This window comes from Serinus canaria, chromosome 4 (assembly GCF_022539315.1).
Source record: "Serinus canaria isolate serCan28SL12 chromosome 4, serCan2020, whole genome shotgun sequence".
NCBI classification, from domain to species: Eukaryota; Metazoa; Chordata; class Aves; order Passeriformes; family Fringillidae; genus Serinus; species Serinus canaria.
The window spans coordinates 3,544,673-3,564,031 of record NC_066317.1 but is presented as its reverse complement, the minus strand read 5'-3'; the positions used below and the strand labels follow the sequence as shown (position 1 = coordinate 3,564,031).

The window sequence follows — 19,359 nt, the reverse complement described above, 5'->3', positions numbered from 1 at the left end:
ATAACCTACACATGACCTAAATTCCCTCTGAAGCCAGGTGCTGACACATCCCGAGCACCTTGTCAGTGCAGGTGTTGAATCCTCCACTGAATTCACAGGGTGCAAGATAATCCAAGGACTCTAAGCCTGCTCCAGAATGGAGAGACATGATAAGGTCTAGACAGGCTGCCCAAATCAAGTCTGAGTTGGAGGCATTATGCATTTAATACAAGTGGAAAGGAAGAAACTCACCAGGCTTTTTATCTTCCAGGAGAGCATGCTCAAATTAAGCCTTCATTTACTTGTGGCAAATGAAATACTCATCAGCTCTGTGATTCTGAGCCTTATCCTCCCCTTGCTCTGGAAGTGTTACAAGGGAGAAATTAACTGAAAAATGCTAATGGGATTAAAAGCTTTTCATCTCTACTCACTGTTTCTATAGGGTCCAAATTCCAGTGACTGAAAATATGGCCCAATTTTCTTCCTGTATAATGGGGTGTGTGGGACTGTGTCTCACTCCAATTTTTCCCAAGTCTCATGTCTGTCCCCACAAGGACATGGACCAAGATTTGGGAGTGCACAGCCCTGTACTACTGTCTTACCTGTACAGCCTTTGTCAGTCTGTCACTGCTGGACTTCCACCTTCAGATGAGCAGGGGCAGTGTTCTTCTTCATGGAGGACAAGTGCAGAGGTCAAGTTCCTTGTCCATTAACCTCAGTTAAAACATTCCATCAGCTGCTCATTAACAACATGGACATCAGGCTTTGCTGGCAAAGGTGGCCCATCCACACAGCTCTAATCTAACACTCGCTGCAGTACTATTCATTTTTTTTACAGTTATTGAGCTATTTCTGCTTTGATGGGAACAACCAAGAAACCTCCATCACCCGCCACGACTTTCCTCAGGCAGTGAAGTCTTGAGCAGCACCGTAAACTAATCCAGAAGCACTTCAGTTTTTGACCCTCCTCTTCCCTTTAGCCTCAGTCTATGTTAAGAGCAGCTCATTCACTGAACTACCAGTATTGGGCATGTAATTAACAGGGGGAAATAGAAATTAACATTTTCTACATTTTAACATTTTAACATTTTCTTTTAACTGAAAAGCAAGAAAATATTTTTCCCTGGCACAAAAGCAGTGGTCCTAAGGTAAAATGACTTTACTTTTCAAATAACAACATAATTATGGCATAAATCACCAAAAAAGTCTCCCCATTAGTGCATTTACCTTCTCTCAGGTGTGTTCCATATAGCCCGTGGCAGACTTCACCAATGACCATCAACTTTATAACTCCCCTCAACTTTAGCATCAACTTTAAAACTCCCCAAATCCAATCACTCTACAGATATGCACATATGGCAGAGGACAAAACAAGCTGTAAACAACAGGCAGTTTCCATTGGCATTACGGCAGTCCCGTGTTAAACATGACCAAAGCCAGGGAGTTCCCCAGCCCACCATAATCTTCAAAATCAAAAGAACAGTTCCTGTCTACAACAGCACCAGGGGAAACCACTTAGCAATTCCAAAACCTCAAGGACAACAAACACACAAAATATTAAGATATTTAAACATCAGCTTTGATAAACATGTTTAATAATCCACTACTTTACAGGACAGTTATTTAAAAGCTGGGCTTCAGGAGAAACATTCAGACTTAAATGCCAGTTTTCCAAAACCCACACCTAAGACCTTGAGACATCAAAAGCCAGGTTTGTTCAGCCTACCAAGAACTGCACCAGAAGCTCAGAGTTGTGGTTTTGCTAAAAACAGGCATGGTACCTAGGGAAGGAGGTCACTTACTTTCCAGACTGCACTGGATCAGCAAGAGCCATGCTCAAATGTGTGCAACACCCTCACACCACCTCCTGGGTGCAATCCTCCCTCCAGCCAGGTCTCCGGGACCGCTCTGCAGTGACACTGCTCTTCCCTCCCAAGGAACAAGGTGTTACATACACACACAGGGGGAAAATCCCCACTCAAGGAGAAGCCCAGACCTGTGCACAGCTTCTGGGCTGCACATAAATGCACAACTCGGTGCTTTCCAGGAAGGACAACACACAGCTGCACAGAATTACCACTCTTCCCACTACTGACACGACAGGTGACTGCATATACACCACAAATTAAAAACTAATTTTTCCTCTTCCCAGGAATAATTTGGGAAGTTTAAATCAAATAAGAAAAAATAGAATTCTATTTATTTCATTTGCTCCTTGGTTTCAGAGAAGTTAAAATAGGTGTCAATACAGACACAGACAGCAAGTCTGCTGTGGCCATGCAATTCAAAACTGCATTTCATGCCCGCTCCATCATATTAATGCAAGTCAGTCCAAACCCAAACCTCCAACGATGGAGGAGGAATCCATGTTTCGGAGAAAATGAAGTTGAAAAAGAAGTCTCCGCCTCAGAAGGTTCCCAAGTGGAGAGCAGGGGGGTAATTTCCATCCTACCCCTGCTGTGAAGGGCTGGTGCTCTCTGCTCTGAGCTCAGTGCTGCCCATGCAGGACATGGCCAGGTGAGGAGCTGTGCCAGCCTGCAAGGCCAACTGGAATGGTGTACACCAAAAACAACTGTAAAAGTCATCTAGCTTGAGTCCCCAGAGGAATTCACTGTACAGGAAAGATTCCCAGACAAGGTGTAGGCAGGGGAAGCAGCCGTCACCTCCTCAGCGGGTGGGGAAGCCCCCTCGATGGGTCCCTCCACGGCCCCCTCTGAAGCCTCCCCGCTCACCACGGAAGTTGGTTCTGTTCCTCTCCCTGCCCCTTTCTCCCCGTCCTGCCGAAGTCCCTCCTCTTCCTCCTCCCCTGGGAGCACCCCCACCCCGGTCGGACTTGGACTTGGGTGGCGGGGACTTGGGCCGCAGCCTCTCGATCTCCTCGGTGCAGCCGGTCAGGTGGGAGTTGGGAGCCGTGAAATACGAGGAATACGTTTCTGCGTTGAAGTTGCTGTTGGTCAGGGTGGGTCCCACCGTCAGCCAGCCTTGGGAACAAAACCACAGTCAGCAGAAGCAACAAAAAACTTCAAGCTCCAAGGTCACAGTGAAACTTCTCCCAGTAAATGAACACTCAACTGACAGGTAGAAACACTCACCTACACTGAATAGAATGAAAAGTCACCTCTAGAGTTGCTGCAAAGTTAGGATTCAGCTGGTTATTTCTAAGGGCTTGTTGTCCTTTTTTTTTTTTTTTTTAACGTTTTATTACACATGGCTGTGGCAACATTCCCACTGTGCTTTCACAAACCCCTACCCCTTCTTCTTACTTGTCCTTACACCATGACAGTGATTTTAAAAAATACTCAACTTCTACCAGAGTAACCTGACCGTGAGACACTGACATAGAGAATCCCCTGGCAGCGGCATTGAAGGAATACCTGAACAATGTGTCCTGATCCATGTACTTGCATTTTGCATCATGCCAGATGCAGTACCTGCTGTGAGATACTTCCGACACAGGCAAGAGCACTAAGCTCACAGGGGTTGAAAATCAGTTGGAAAAAGAAATTACTTTTCTGAGAAGTGTAAACGTATGGGAGAAAAGGAATCTCAACTGGATTTTGTTATGCTCACTGATGAGTTAAGCACATGGATAGGCAAAAATATTGGTAAAAAAAAATCTCTCTTCTAGACAAATTATAGAAATGAGAGTTCTCATAAACTTTGTAAACAACACTTCTGTGACTGACAGATCTTCACATAGACCAAAAAACTATTTCCTTCAGATCTGCTGTCTGTTTGTCATGTGATGAACATCTGGAAACCTCTTTAGAACCCTGAAATGAATTTTACTGTTTGATCAAAACAACAGAGCAGTTACCTGGTCGAATTGTGCTGTCTCTCCCGAAGAGGTGAAGCCGCCGTCGCCCGAGGCAGAAATGCTCAATGATGTGAAAAATCTCCACAGGTTTCTCTATGTTGCCAATTTCAGGCTCCTCAGTGATGATGAGGTCGATGTCAACGTTGGCGTGGATGAAGTCTCCGTCGGTGCTGCGTCGCACAGTGCCCTTGATGCCCATGAGGCAGTGCTCCTGCAGACACACAGAGCTGTCACCTGTGACACCTACTGCTGTGCCACGTGAGCACAAGGGACAGCAAGGACAGCTCTAAGCACATTCCACTCTTACAGGAGAGAACAGTCTGAAACAAGAACTAGATCAGAAAAGCTGGAGCCACAAAAGGAGCCAGGTGAGAACAAAGCAGAGCAGTACTTCAGGCTGAAGCTTGATAAACTCCACTATGAAGTGGTAAAACTCAAATCAAGGCTGAAGTCAGCTATGTGGACTTCTTCAATTACAGAAATTTAGGCTGGAAAGGCTGAGAAATCTCCACAAGGCAAAAGAGAAAAACGTGATGGCAAGAGCAAGGAATGGTTATTAATTATTATTAATACCTGTCTTAGCATTCTGATCCTAGCTTTAGTCATATAATAACTTTAAAATTTTTCAGTCATGACACAGGCAGCAGAAATAATATGTACTTTTTCCTACTGTACCTCTGTTAATAAAATGACCCTCAGAATTCCCCTCAGATTCCTTTCTAGATGATCTCACTGCATAAAACCCCTCAACCACTATCACACTCTCAGGCAGCTCATCAGCATTACAAGTGTTCTTGAGCTGTAACATCCATCATTTTCCTTTCCCCTACAACACTGCAGACCAATTTGAGTGAGTGATATGTGGCACCCATGAATGAGGATCGTTCCAGGATGAAAAGAGGCTCCTACACACTCATTTCAGAGCTCTGTTTCTGGGAATATCAATCTTGGATAAGGGATGTTCCCCAGGATCAAATGCTCTGACTCACTAAGCGCCACCAGATGGCTCAGGAAACAGTTGCAGACAAGAGAACGTAATCATTCCTGAATTTTGGAAAGGGTTTGCAGAGTTAGTAGGTAAACATGAAAGGCACAACATCAGACCTGTCAAATCTATGCTGATGGTATCGCACTCATGCAACACGGGTTTGGACCTAGAATTTACCTAAGGGAAAGGCAGAATACTGCTAAGCCAATCACCCACCAAGCCAGGCCTCTTCAGTCTAGTCCTTAGGAGAACTGTCCCTAACCTTGTACTTCCATACCACACGGTATGTCACTCACAAATACTGGGATTCTCTGACAGGTGGCACAGCACTGAACATCCCTGGAAAGATGCCTCAGCCAAATACAACAGAACACATTTGCTGCTCTAAGCACTGGCAAACACAGCTTGCAACAGTGTTTGTTTAGTCAGAGCAAACTCACTCCATTTTCAGTGTTTATCACAAACAGTGACCTCAGCTCAACTCTCGCTCGATAAACACAGGAACTCCCCCATGCCAGAAACTATTTTTCTGTGCTAAACAAAGACATAAAGTCCCCTCAGATCCTGTGTTAGTTTTAACCTTGCCCTTGTGAGAAAACCGCACATATTTGCAATACTATACACAAGAAACACACAATATTTATACTTTTAAATATTTATAACTAATACAACACACTTTCAAACAGATTCCAGAGTAATGTAAATGCAAGTCAGATTCCAGATATACTAAAGAGAAGTTTATACTCCTAACAATAGCCAATTTGAGACAGACTTGAGGATGTTTAATGCTAATGAATGATTAATGAATGAGGAAGGAGTCCCAAGGTTCACTGACAACTTAAAATGAATAAATTGCCAATCACCTCTCTGTACTCAGTAAAACTTCCAGTTACACTCACGTATACCCAAACTAATTATTTATGAGTCCCATTTACCTTTCTCTAAGTTTCTGATCAACAGACATTTGAGTCACAAACCAGAACACTTTTTTTTCTCTGCACCTCCTTCAATACACATCCTCCAGAAAGCATCTTAACAAAAAAGTTTGGTTTAAACCAAGCTGACCCATTCTGTCACTTGTGCTATAACATCACCTCCAGGAAGGCAGGAGATGCTCTGGTTCCCCCAGGCTTCTCTCTGGTCCCAGCTCTGGGTGCACACTTTGTGTGCATTTAGAACCAAGAGCCGATCTTCTATAGTTATTTTTTATTAATAGATTCAGTTAAAATCTACAGATTTAAAATACTTCTTTTGACATTGACTTTAGTTAAATTCTATTGCTAAGTTTAGTTCCATAAAATGCACTTCGCAGAACAGAACTTGGAAGTCGTCCTGTTGGCTTTCTCAAAGCCTGTCACCAACACTGGCTGTGTCACCAGCACAGACAGACAGAATGGAAATCGAGGAGGGATGGAGCCAATCCTTTACCTTGGTTCTTTGGAAGACAGCCTTGGGGTCTAGAGTCTTGGTCTTGCCAGGGTTGTTCTTATTTGTTTTAATCCAGCAGATGTCCTCACATCTTCTGTAACCCCATTTGCGCAGACACTAAATGTTATAAACAAATAAAAAAGTTCACACTACATAAAAATATCAAGTGACCTGAACTGAACACTCACTTAGGCCCTTGACTTCTCTTATTCAAGGACTGCCCAGCTACTACAAACCTGTCTATGACCAAACCCAGTCTATCTGGCCAACTTCAGACCAGAAAACAGCCAAAGCAAAGATATCACTAATCACAGGCTGCCCTTCAACAGCTGTCTGTGAATTGTTCTCATGGAAAGCACTGCTTGAACTAAATGAACAATGTTTCAGCACGGCAGGACCCAATTGGGAATTCTTAGTGCAGCATCCCCAAGATAAGCAGCATTTCCCTGGCATGCAGAAAGATGACAATTGTATCCCAATTTATGAAACAGTAGGACCCTTCTCCTAGCATGAACATTTCTGGCAGAAAACTACTGAGACTTCCGTGAAAAAATTGTAACTTGGCAACCTGCTCCTCTGTCAACACACATACAGCCAAACCACAAGCCCAAGGAATTATGCTTCCTCACACAGTCAATGACTCAGCTGGACATTTGCAGTATGTAACCAGTTAATGCCATTTAAAATCACATATCCTCTAACACAGTAACTAAACAACCCTCTGTAGTTAGGGCTGAGAATTCCATACAGGGAAAAGTCAAAGATAAAAATAAACTCTTCAGCCTGTCCCTGATAAATTGAATTAAAACAACATCTTACCACTCGGCCGAGATCCAGACCCTCGCCCGAGCCGCACCACAGAAACACAAATGACCTTGGGGCTGCAATTTCTTCAATTTCCAATTTCATGATCTAGTAATAATAAGAGCAACAAAAGCATTTCTGAATTAAATACAAATCACCAGTTGCATCAGGAAGAATACCAAGTCTTGAGGCATTGTCACAGAAACTATCAGGAAGCACAGCTGGGGGCCGCCCAAGGGAAGCAGGGAACTAATTCCTTGTTTTGCTTTGCTTGTGTGAATGGCTTTTGCTTTCCCCTTACACTGTCTGTCTCAAGGTTTGAGTTTTACAGCTTTTACCCTTCCAGGGATCTCTCTCTGATCCCTCTGGTGGGGGAGTGAGCAAGCGGCTGCCTGGGATGAAACCACCACAAACAGAAATTCTACCAGTTTAAGAAATTCTAGACTTAAAAGACCAATACAACCCATATGGTCTCCTCCTCAAATCTCTGCTTTGTTTTATCGTTCCACTGTCAGCAAAAATATTTAATACAAAAGCAACAGTACTCTGTTTCTTTTCCTCTCTGTAAGCACTTACATGAAGGTTGTGAAGACGTCCTACAAATCTCAGCTTAATTCCTATCACTAAATAGCAAAGACATTCTCTCCATTTTCACTTTCAGGAAAAGCAGCCAGAATTTATGAGAACAGTGGTTCAACAATGGCAGATGAATAACATTCAAGATGAAAGAACTTCGGATGCAAAGCATCTGTTAGTCATCACAAGTTGAAAGGATTCATCTCTAACTTGCTAACACATCAAATCAAGCTTCATTCAATGCCACTCTGAGGAAAAATAATGCAGTAGGAGCCATTCTAGGAGGATGTAACTCCACACTAGGAAGATGAGTCCTGCCTCCCACACTCTAGTTCTTCTGTTAGGATGGAATGTTTTTTCCCTGGGCAGCACTGGCGGGCACCATTTTTGAATAAATACAAGAGAAAGACTTCCACAAGTGACGTTTATCTATTTTGTTAAGTTTCTAGGGGTTATTACTGGTTTGACCATCAAAATTTCCTACCCAATCAATACTTGGAGAATGAGGGAATGTCAGTAAAGCAAACTAACCTGCACTTTTTACTACAAGACCAGCATATTAAAAACCATGCCTTAATAATCTCGAGAATTTCAAGAAACAAGGGAATCTTTTCAATTCAGGACATTGAGTATTTCAACAGCCAAAAGTCAAAGAGAAAGCTCAGTGAACGTAAGGGCAGAGAGGAAACCCATTATGACTAAGTTCAAGTTTTCAGCCCGGCTCAGAGAGAACAAAAAGTTGTATTTACTACATTAAACCCTGAAACTATTTGCTTAAAAAAATGTATGAGATGTTCTTCACAGCAAAACAGGTACTTACATCATCCCAGGTCCAGCATTTTTCATTGGCAGTAATGCCGGTCTCTCGGTAATATTCTTCCAATGGTGGCTCCAGGAGAATCACATCAAATTTGGACTTCAGTTCCCTAATATCAAAGGCTTCCAAGTCTGCTTGCAAATACCTGTTTAAACAGAAGATGCCAGACTGCATCAGACAAGGTGCAACAGTGGCCTGAGAACTACACTCCACACAGCACTTCTGTGCAGCCAGTTAAGAGCAGGGTCTCCTGAGTGGCTTGTACATCTCAAATGCTCTAAATCCAGAGGAGATCCATTACACATCCTCACTTAATCGAGGCTGGATGCTATTGCATTGTGGTTTTTAAGTAGTCTTTAATAAAGTTTTTAGGCTTTTGCTAACGTAGCAAAGAGGAAACAGATGCCTGTGCAGACTGCACAACAATACCTAGTGCCGACTCACTGCACTTTCTTACACCCGTGGACTATAATAATAAACATTTCAGAAGCAACACTCACTGCCTGGCTAACTAGGAAAGTGGCATATCTTCAGAATGATCCCAAAGATTCTAAATACTGGAAACATTGTTACTTTTTATGTAGTGTACGTGTATTTCTCTATTCCTGTACCAAGCAGAATCCTCCCCCCTCCCCCTTCTATTAAATACATGCTCACACACACTCTTTGGACGCTCCTTCACACCTGCTGCACACCACTCAGTGCTCTATCACTGCCCTCCCCTAAATTCCTTTAATTTTAGTAAAGCTGATCAATAGACCACCACCTTCCCCTTCCCAAAAAGTGTGTGGAAAAGATTCCATGTGTACTTGGTGTTGTCAGAAGGCAGCATTTGATTACTGGTTTTCCCCCTTTTGTACTTTATGACCAAAACACATGCCTAGCTTAAAAGAGCAGGCTGAGTTTGCAGTTTGCACTCAATTGTTGAGACAACTATTTCATAGGGTTTTATGTGACTATCATTAAGTAAGGTGGATTTTTGTGGTACACATCAAGACTACTGCACATGACAAGCAGAAGGTAAAGTTCAGAGAGGTCTGAATCCCTGGAGTAACACACTGCACACTGAGGCTGTATCTGACATTCAGCAAAAACAAGGACAAATGACTTTCAGTCAGCCTAAACATTTTGGTCTTTAACTCCAAAATAACATGTGATTGATGGACACTGAGATAATAGCTGAACACTGTACAAAAACCAGCTGCTACAAGAAAAGCTGTTATATTAAGAGGCAGTTTTTTTAAAGCATAAAAAAATTCTTGTTATCATAAACCACATGATAACGTGAAATTTACCACCACATGATATTCTCTTAGTTCCCAAATTAAAGCCTTCAGCCATATCAGTTGACAATTTGTTCTTTAAAAAATCAAAGCTTTAAAGACTATAAATAATCACAAACTGGAAAGAAAATCTGGTTTATACACTGTATTAAACATCTAGATTAAACTAACAACACCAGAGTGATCTTATTCTTCTATCCTTCAATTGATTCATTTGTATACACAGACAGAAAGAGAAAATGTAAATTCTAAGCAGGTGCTGAAGATAGAGATTTGCAAAGCAGACAGCTAACTTCAAACAGGTCTGGAGAAGAAAAGCATTTTTCCACAAGAACACTTACATGGGAGGAGTGTTAGATTTAGATATCAGCTCATCCTTCAATCTGATGAGCTCTCTAAGTTTTGGATATTCTTCAAACCTATCTGCTAACCCTAAGAAGAAGAAAACATGAAGTTAACAACTACTTAACAGAGTAAATCTCTATCAATTAAGCATTGTCCAGTATTCTGAATAGGTCCAAATGTTAATACTTAGCCTCATTTTAATTTTTGTTAGAACAAAGCAAACCCTTTAGATCAGTTTTTCGTTCAGTGCTTGACAAAAGCCTCCTGCCCTCACCCAGCTAATCAGGGCTGTAACTGATGCAGTGTCTATGCTCTGATCTTCTCTGGAACACTACAGTGGATCAGGAATTCACAACTCCTGTTACCATAAGGAAACAACCTTTCATTTAAACTGTAAGTGCCGGGATAATGAAAGAAGTTATTTTGGTTTTACCCCATCCATAAATGTCTATTAGAATCTAATTAACTTTCATTCACAGCATAGTCTGTGTAATCTTTGACAACTGTTTCCAAAGTGGCACCTGGGGTGTGGGTGGTTCCCTGAGGCAACCCTCACACTGAGATTTGGTGCTGTGGTGGCAGTCATGGAGATCTGAACACATGCTCCTACATTTAGCTTTATGATGTCAATTTTCTAACCTTTCATGTGCACAGAATGCAAAGGAGAGAACCCTCGCTAGATCTTTTGCAGCAAATATTGTAAAAAGGAAAATATACTTTGAAGTATATTTCCTTCTCCCTTAGAGACAATGGGTTTGCTATTGCCAGCAGCAGGTTCAGCATAAACCAACAGGATTTCATTCCTGCTTCCCAAGCAGTATCACTTCAGCTTAAGTAGGAGTTACTTAAAAGGCTTCAGCTTCATGTTCATTTAAAAGTACATCTTGGAATGGTACTAATAAACTGGGGGGGGGGGGGGAACTTCACCCAAACCCACCAACCCTTCACCTCTCTCCTTATTTTAATTCAAACTTCTTAAGTCCCAGTCCTAAGAATGCAATGATAAAAGTGAAGTTCTCAGTACCTAACCTTTATTATCTCTTGCCACTTGTGTATCAAACACTCAAAAGTTACTTTCATCCTTTTCCTGACATAGGTAACAGTTTAAAGCTACTGCTGTGTTCTCCCAGTTTCCACCACTGTGCTGCTTCCAGCCACTGTTAGTCACATTCACCTGAGCAGCAACAGCTAAGCAATAGACGCAAAACAATTTTCAATCAAAAACCCTCAAACTAACCAAACCCAGACTCACGGGTCTCTCCCTCTTTTCCAATAGCAACATCAAAAGGATACAGCTGGATGTTCTCTTAGAACCACTTGTTTTTCTTTGGGCCATGTGCACTAACACATAGCACCTCAGCAGAATTGTGCTCATGGTGTAGAAAACATGTGCTCACCAATGTACAGCTTGACACAGCTCAGCCCTGTTAAAGGCTCTGGCCCTGCTGCTGTGTTCATCTCCACACCAACACCTGCCTGTCTGTCCTGTCCCTTTCCCGTTTATCTCCCCACCAACACCTGCCTGTTTCTCCTGTCCCTTCCCTATCCGTTACACAGCAGTCATGGCACACAACAGGGGCTGCTGTTTCTCTGTACTCATTTTCAACAAGAGTGCAGAACTGCCTCAAGTACATAACTGTGAAGGCCAAGGGCTTTTGACATAAAGATCCAATTGAGTCAAAACAGCCCATTTTTCTTAAAAACATCCAGATATGTTCCACAGAATCATACACAAAATATAGAGAAGAGTAACGTAAAAGTCTCTGGAGGCAAATCAAACCTCTTTGGGCTGCCATTTAAAAAGAAAACCCCCTTGTTTTTTTGCCTTGGCAATTTTACACTTGATAAAATACAGAGAACTGTTGCATAAAACTGCAGAGGGAGATGTCCTGCTCCTTTTAGAAACCAAATGCCAGGCACCTATTCTGGGAAACAGGACCAAACCGTGCCTTAGTTTTAGCAAGTTTAAGTTCAGGCCCAGTGCAGCATCATTTCAGTAGTAAGCTATCTCTGGATACACATAAACTTGAAATGCAAAGCCCTCTACACCTGGGCATTCTAACGAGCTGTCAGCAGTTACCTAATTTAGCTAAGAAATATTATCCATATTGCTTCCTGACTTAAATGTCATTATTTCCCATACTTGACATGCTTAAGAGGCAATACAGCCCAGTACACAGCTGAACTGTAAATTGCCAGAGGTTTCAAGATCTCCTCATTAAACTCATCTACTTTCTGGAATCAAAATAGCTTAGATTGGAAAAAAAAATCTTCCTGGTGAAATATTTTGAAGTAAAACCAAGGGTAAGAACAGTCTTGGGAAAAATTACCTCCTAAGTAACTGAAAACAAAACCATTCATGCAGATGCCTATACTGATAGGTATGCACACTAAGACAAAAAAACTAGTAAGAGTTTGTGTATCTACAGTTCTCAGAAACTGCAAGGAATTACAAAAGGGGAAGAAAAATAAGTGCTATTGAATCAAATGAGTCATCTTCAAACAGTTCCTGGCTGTGACATACCAACGTCTCTGATGAAGTTCTGGGGTCTGTGTCCTGTATCCACAAAGTGCTGGCAGTAATCGTTGTGTGGATTTAAGCTCTGAGTGCCCTGGAGAATAGGAAGAAGTTCAGCAAGAGCAACAGGAGATAACTGGACATACACAGACGCATTGTATGTGTTAGTCTGATAAATGAGAAAGGAGCAGATTATCTTTTCAACATGCCCTTATCATTTCCACTGGTCAAGACCATCGTTTTAGCTCCAAACCAGGCCCACATTCCTGGAGCCCACTGCGAGGTGCCTCAGAATGATGCAAACACCAGTTACAGTCAGATCTGTCACAGACAACTTCTGTACCTGTGAGTTCCAAGCCCCTACTCCAGCCTTTAAAGCTCTATTTCAGATCCCATCAGTTGCAGAAACAGTTTAAGACGACTAGGCCAGCTTTGACTACACATCCAATTGCAAAAGCAGCTCACCTTAAGAAAGGTACTGGAATCTTTGTAAATCTCTTCTTCATAGGGCAGGTTTTCTTCATCTTGCTGCAGCTCTACTTCATCCTTGGAAATAAAGCAGGTATTACAAGTGTGCACACAAGATCAAGCTGTTTCTGTCCTTTCCTTAAGAAGCAGATCATAAGGAGAAATGGACTGTCTGCAAACAGCTCCACTGTTTGAGTGGGGAAAAAAAATTACCTATTCCCCAAAATGTCTGCACCTCTCTCACTAACAAGGAGTGTTACTGGGAAAGGCCTATGAAAGAAAAAAGTAAGAAGCCCTTCACTTGCAGCCACTGAAGGTGCTTTACATTGGACTGAAAGTATATATTTTGTTGATACTATTCTGCAGCAGAATTTCTGAGCGTTTATATCCACACAGTCATCTCTTATTTCCCAGCCTTAGCCAAGTCCACACTTTGAAGAACTAGCTCATGGTACAAGTCAGTATTGCACCTGGACTGTCCTTAAATGTAACTTTACCATTTCTGTTCTATAGCCCCAGAATTTACATTAAAACTATCTAGAGAGCCATTAACTGTTCATTCAACAGATTTCTGGGACTCAGAGGTCTGTTACACCAACCCTCTCTGAACATCCAACACAGAACTCGGAGAGAACAGAAACTCAAGAGAGACTCACTTCACATCAATTCCTGCCTTCCCACTGATCCTGGATCAACCCAGTATATAGATTTATAGAACACAGAAGTACAAGTTAAGAACTACTAAATTGATAACATCTGCCATATCATTACAGCTGTATTTCCCCTATGCAACATAAGCTGTCTGAATGCAGAATAAAAAATTAAGTGTCGTCACTCCCAATTTTGATCCCTCTAAATGTTGAAATCTTCAAGTGAGCTTCTGTTATTTCCAAGGTAGAGCTTTGGACCGATTTCTGAAATGCTTGATGTGATAACCAGGTCACAGCTTCCCCTTCCCTATTCAGGTGATGAACTTAGAGGTAACACAGTCTTTTTGCTTGTCTAACCAGATCAAAAAAAAAAAATATTACAATCAGAAACAGCAAGAGAGTTTGCAAGGAAAAGAAATGTATAGACAAGTAGCAGCAAGTGTTATTCAGGCCAAAAAGAAAGCTGAAAGCTTGAGTTTTACTAAAAACTGCTTATGCCATCATAAGTTACACCTGTTTCCCTCTTTCATCTTTCTCTAAATCTTGTCCTTTTGATGACAAGTACCAGTTAGATACCCAAGCGATCCCAGTTCTCTTGGTGCCTTTGTAATTGGTTTAAAGAGTCTTGTGGCCACAAACAAAAGCCCACAACACCAACTTTCAAAGGGAGAGGACACAGTCACAGCAGAGACAGAATGACACCACCAGTAACACAAGATACTAGGCTCCTGTACATTATTATCTGGGTTTTCCAAAGCATCTGCTATAGCATTGCTGAGTTAGGGAAACAGAAACACCCCACAATATTCAAACATAGCTTGTTTCAAATGACTGGAGATAGATGGAATCCATGATTCAACCAAGTAAGCTTTCTTCAGCCTCCACAACAATGGCATGGAAGCATCCCAAGCCCGCAGGCCTCTGCCTGCACCGACAAAGCAGAACAGGGCAGTCTCAAATTAGGCTGGCAGACAGCAAAACAGAACCACAAGCGGTTTTGTACTCCACACACCAGACACTCATACAGGTTCAAACAATGGAGTCAAATCACCTGGGCAAGGCAACAGGTGGAGCAGCACTCACAGCTCCCAGAGGGTGGTGAAAAACCTCACAGTGGCAGCAGACTCTAATCCCATTGTATCTCACCTCCAAGTACAGATCAGGGAGCTCAACTAACCCTGGGACAACAGTTACAATTCCACAAGAAAGGAGTATTTTAGAAGCTCACCAAAACCTCAACTGAACTTCTGACTTGAAAACATCCATTATTCATTTTTCCAATTGTGCATCTCTTCCCTATCACCCACCTCTCAAGGCTGGCAAGGCAGAGCCAGGCTCCAAGACCAGAGTCAATCTGCCAGACTGAAGTGAGTGCTGCCCTTTGTCCTCACATCAGCCTGAGCCTTATGAAGAACCACCACTATAAAGTCACACTTATTCTACAGAAAAGCCAAAAAATAGACCCACAGAAATTTTAAAAAACCCACCAAAATTAAAACACATTGCTTTTTTTCTTTTTCTTTTTTTTTTTTTTTTTTTGCATCAGATGTTCCTACATGGCTGAGTAAAGTAAAATACTTCACCTTTTATCTTAGAAACTGCTCCCACACAGCTTTGAGGGCACATTCATTTCCACCAAATGTGAAGTCAGGGCACAAAAATTTTAAATCATTTCAGAAGACTTACCTGATCCCATCACTTAGAACCCAACACCGCAAGTCAGGGGTATAGACACAAGTCCCTTCACATCAGAAATAGCTCTGATTTTCTGAACAGAACTGGCAAACTTGTAAAACTTGCCCACAACAGTTCTAGTTAAGTCTATTATTGCTTTTGTCTGAGTTGCATTAAACACAATACAATAGGGTTTGACACCTTAAGGATCCAGATTTTTGTACGAGTTCACATTAGAAGACTAAATTTAAGCAGGCTCAGAGAGCCCAGGAAAATGCAGAGGGAATTTTACTCTTCTTATCTCCCTGCCAATAGGGAATTAGCAATGGCTGCAGCAAACAGCTGATGACTCCACAATAGATGTTCTACTCTGGGGTTTCAAGTTTCTTAAGTCTGTTCATCTGCTAGACTGAATTTTGTCTGAGCTACTGCTATTAAAATATTCTTCCATTTCAACAATATAGAAAAAGTCTGGCCACTTGCAAATGGTTACAGCTCACCTCAGGGTAAGTCTTCTCCATAATGATTAAGAAAATCTTAATGATAAGATTCACATACTTTGCCAACCCAAGTAACATGTCCACATATACTTTATAGGTGATAAAAATTTAGTTCTTTAACCATGTGAAGAAGTACTTGTGAAGAGTAAAATAATTGATATTAAAATGAATATAAATTAATTATTTGATATTATTTACTATCAATTAATCAATTAATAGTAAAATTAATTGATCACTAATGCAAGAATAAAAACACTGGTTCACAAACAGCAGTCTACCTCATGGTGACAGTTTCCTTACTCAACAGGATATACAGACTAACACTTATCATGTTAAAAATAATGTCTGTTCCTTCACAGAGAGACTTTCAACATCAACCATCAAAACCCATCCTCTCATACATTAACATTTTGGTTTAGTAGCATAAAAGGCAGACATTATTACAGGAAGATTTACAAACCTGAACACAAATTTAACATGATGAAGGCTTTGTATTTAAAAAATTATGATTTCACCCAAGAGAATAGCAGACACTGAACTATTTCATAAATACACTGACATTGATTTGATTTAACCACAGAAACAAGGTTATTAGGACACGGAAAAAAGGGAGGAGGTCATATGCTGCAACCAGATCCCAAACCAAATCATCAAGACAGCTGTATCATAATAATGCCTTTGTTTAAGCTCTTTATATCTCTTATCTTGGCCAAAACATCACATGAGGAGAAAGCTGTCACATAGCTTTGGGATGAGCATTTGAAAAGTGAAAGGCTTGAGAGTTTGACACTTCAATGACCATGGAGGAGTTTTGGTTTGTCTTTTTTAACCTAACTCTTCCTGGACATTTTGGACACTTAAAAGAACATCCCAAACCAAGCCTCTTACTTCCAAATCCCTTAGGATCCCTTGTTTCTTCCACTCATCCACAACTGCATTCCTTGGCACTGCACAGAAGGGCCAGAAGACACTCTCAGCCTCCCTTGTCTCATCCCACTGCCTGTGCCTGCTGTTAACTGCACAACTTTTCCTTTGACACAATGAAACTCTGATCAAGATTCTTTCTGTGTTTCCCCAAGCACACGCACATTTTACTGCTTTGTCCCACAGCCAGCCATGGCTCAGTGCTGTTCCCTGTGGGCACTTACTCCTAGGCCTGCCTCCTCCTAGGAGCAGCACTAACTAAGCCTCCACACATTGGGGTTTGGTGACTGTACAGTTCAATGCACCAAGGTCACACGTGAGGTGAACCACCTGAGGTGAACCTGAAGTGAACCATCTATGTCCCCTCTCTTACACTTCTGCAGTAGAAGGCATCAAGGGAGATGTCACTGGGGAAACATACATATTAAAGGATGTATACACATCACATTTATTTTAATATACACACAAATTTTCTAAGTACCTCATGGACACAACACCAAAGAAAAGTAACTTTTTCCTCTTTCTCTTACCTTATATTCTTCAATCTCTTCCTCATCAGCTTCTCCCTCATCTGGATATTTACGTTTTGCATTTGGTGCAGAAGTATCATAAGCAGCCCTATGAAGAGCCAAAAATCCTCATAAGAAAGTTTCTGTCTCCAAAGAAAAGTGTTCAGGAATCTTTGATAATATGCCTTGTCTGCATGTTGCAAATTTGAAACTATTTCAAAACATCATACATGAAAAGCTATTCCTGTCTCAGTATATTTCAGTTCAGCACAACTTACTAAGAATAGAACTCTTGAAAAGAGTAATTCCCTTGCCTTTCTCATTTTTATGTTCTCTAAAGTACAGCTTATTTTAACCAATGCAGTATATCTACAGAATTAAGCTCATTCCCTTCCATTTCTTGTTTTTCTGTTCTAAAAGGTACAGCTTGTTTTACCCCAAAGCAGTTTGTCTACAAAATTAAGTCTGTTCACACACATGTAAGAATTGATAAGCAGTAGATGCTCTGTCTAGACATAGCCGTAGTTTCATGAGAACTTTCAAACTGAACTGCCCTGAACTGTGCTTAGCAAAAGCATTAAGGCTCTGGGACCCAAGCAGACGGCCCATTCCCAATTCAGATCTCAGTTTTCTTACACAGTAGTTTTTTCACACCAGAAACAAAAATCAGTCTGCATTTCCAATCTGCTCCTAGAAGGGAGTATAACTAGACCCTACTCGCCTTAGTGGCGGCTCTGATTTGACTAATTACTGAATTTCCTTTTACCGAGTGCAATCTCATGGCACCTGCCGGGCCTGTTCTCCTATCGAGCCCCCAGTTTTGCACAGCCACCGCCCTCCGATACCGACCTGCAGGTCTCCCTGGTTTCCGCGATCTCCCGCTGCTCATCCTTGCTGTTGAGCACGGCGCCGATGCTGTCCGCGTTCTCGGCCCCCAGCTGCACAGCGGGAAACAAAGTCACGCCGCGGCCACCCCAGTCCCGGCCCGCACAGGGCCCGCGGGCCGCCCCGGGCCCTCGCCCTCGCCCCCGCAGCCCCCGGTGCCTCGGCTGCTCCCGGCCGTACCTGCTGCGCCAGGAGCTGGCGGCGGAGCTTCTGCCGCTCGCGGATCTCCTGCAGGCGGCTGTTCATGGCCCGCACCGGCCCCGCGCCGCGCTCCCGCCGCCGTCACTTCCCGCCCGCGCGTCACTTCCGTGCCGAGCGATGCCCGCGGGGAAATCCCGGTGCCAGCGCACCGCCGGTTTCCGTGGGGTGCTGGCGATGTTCAGGTGTAGATGTCAAGTTCACGTTCGCTCAGCCGCTGCAGTGCACGGACCACCCCTGAGGCGACACCCGGCTCAGGCCGTGTCACAGCTGTGACCACTTAAGCACTGCTCGGTTTTTCTAAAGTACGTCCTTTATATCCAATTCCAGTATCCAGCGTGGTTATTCGTAGGTTAACCTTCATGCTTTGCTTCATCTTCTGATCCTTTAGAAACTTCCGCTATGAGGGAAGAGAATCTTTGAAACTCTTTTCATCTCATTTTTGGTGTCTTTCCTTCTTCCTCCTGTCTCCCCTCTCCTCTGTACTATCTGTCTAGACATGTATCTAATCCATATTTCATGCTGACTTTCTGAGAAGTATTCAGAATGCAGTGAAGAATAAAGATGGAAATAAAGGCCTGCAGTAAATGTCAGTCCATACTGTCTCACAAAACTTAACAAAAGAATAAAGAAACATTACAAATTATCCCACCGTTATAATTAATGCTGATGTTTGCTCTCCTGACACAGACCAATTCTTCCCGTAATTGCCACAGCCAGTGATGTGGGCAGCAAGAGCCGTGAAGTGACACTCAGGTCGGTGCTACACCCAGCATGCCATTCCTCTGCTAGTTTCTGAGTGCCAGATAATGACACACCTAGTGATACAAGAGGTTATTCTCCTTTTTTTGAATCTGTGCCTATTCTCCCTTTTTTTATATTGCGTACATGACAATGACGTTATGCAAGTCACATGGTCACACTGAAAACAGAAAGATGCATGAAGAGAAGGAAATGAAAGAAGCCCCGACTAATACAAAAAGAAACCATTTGCAG

The 19,359-nt window shown here is 42.3% G+C and overlaps 1 protein-coding gene across 1 annotated transcript; it reads right to left on the bottom strand.

The window, feature by feature from the left end:
* Positions 1 to 1,552: 1,552 nt before the first annotated feature.
* On the bottom strand, positions 1,553 to 18,486 carry METTL14 (methyltransferase 14, N6-adenosine-methyltransferase subunit). The gene is made up of 11 exons (XM_030239544.2): positions 18,346 to 18,486; positions 18,130 to 18,218; positions 17,302 to 17,389; positions 13,021 to 13,101; positions 12,562 to 12,649; positions 10,034 to 10,124; positions 8,413 to 8,554; positions 7,032 to 7,124; positions 6,213 to 6,329; positions 3,797 to 4,007; positions 1,553 to 2,960 (listed from the first exon to the last, which is right to left on the bottom strand). Exons 1-11 carry the CDS (start codon positions 18,409 to 18,411, stop codon positions 2,647 to 2,649), a joined length of 1,380 nt encoding a protein of 459 aa, XP_030095404.1. The 5' UTR covers positions 18,412 to 18,486; the 3' UTR covers positions 1,553 to 2,646.
* Positions 18,487 to 19,359: the final 873 nt, after the last annotated feature.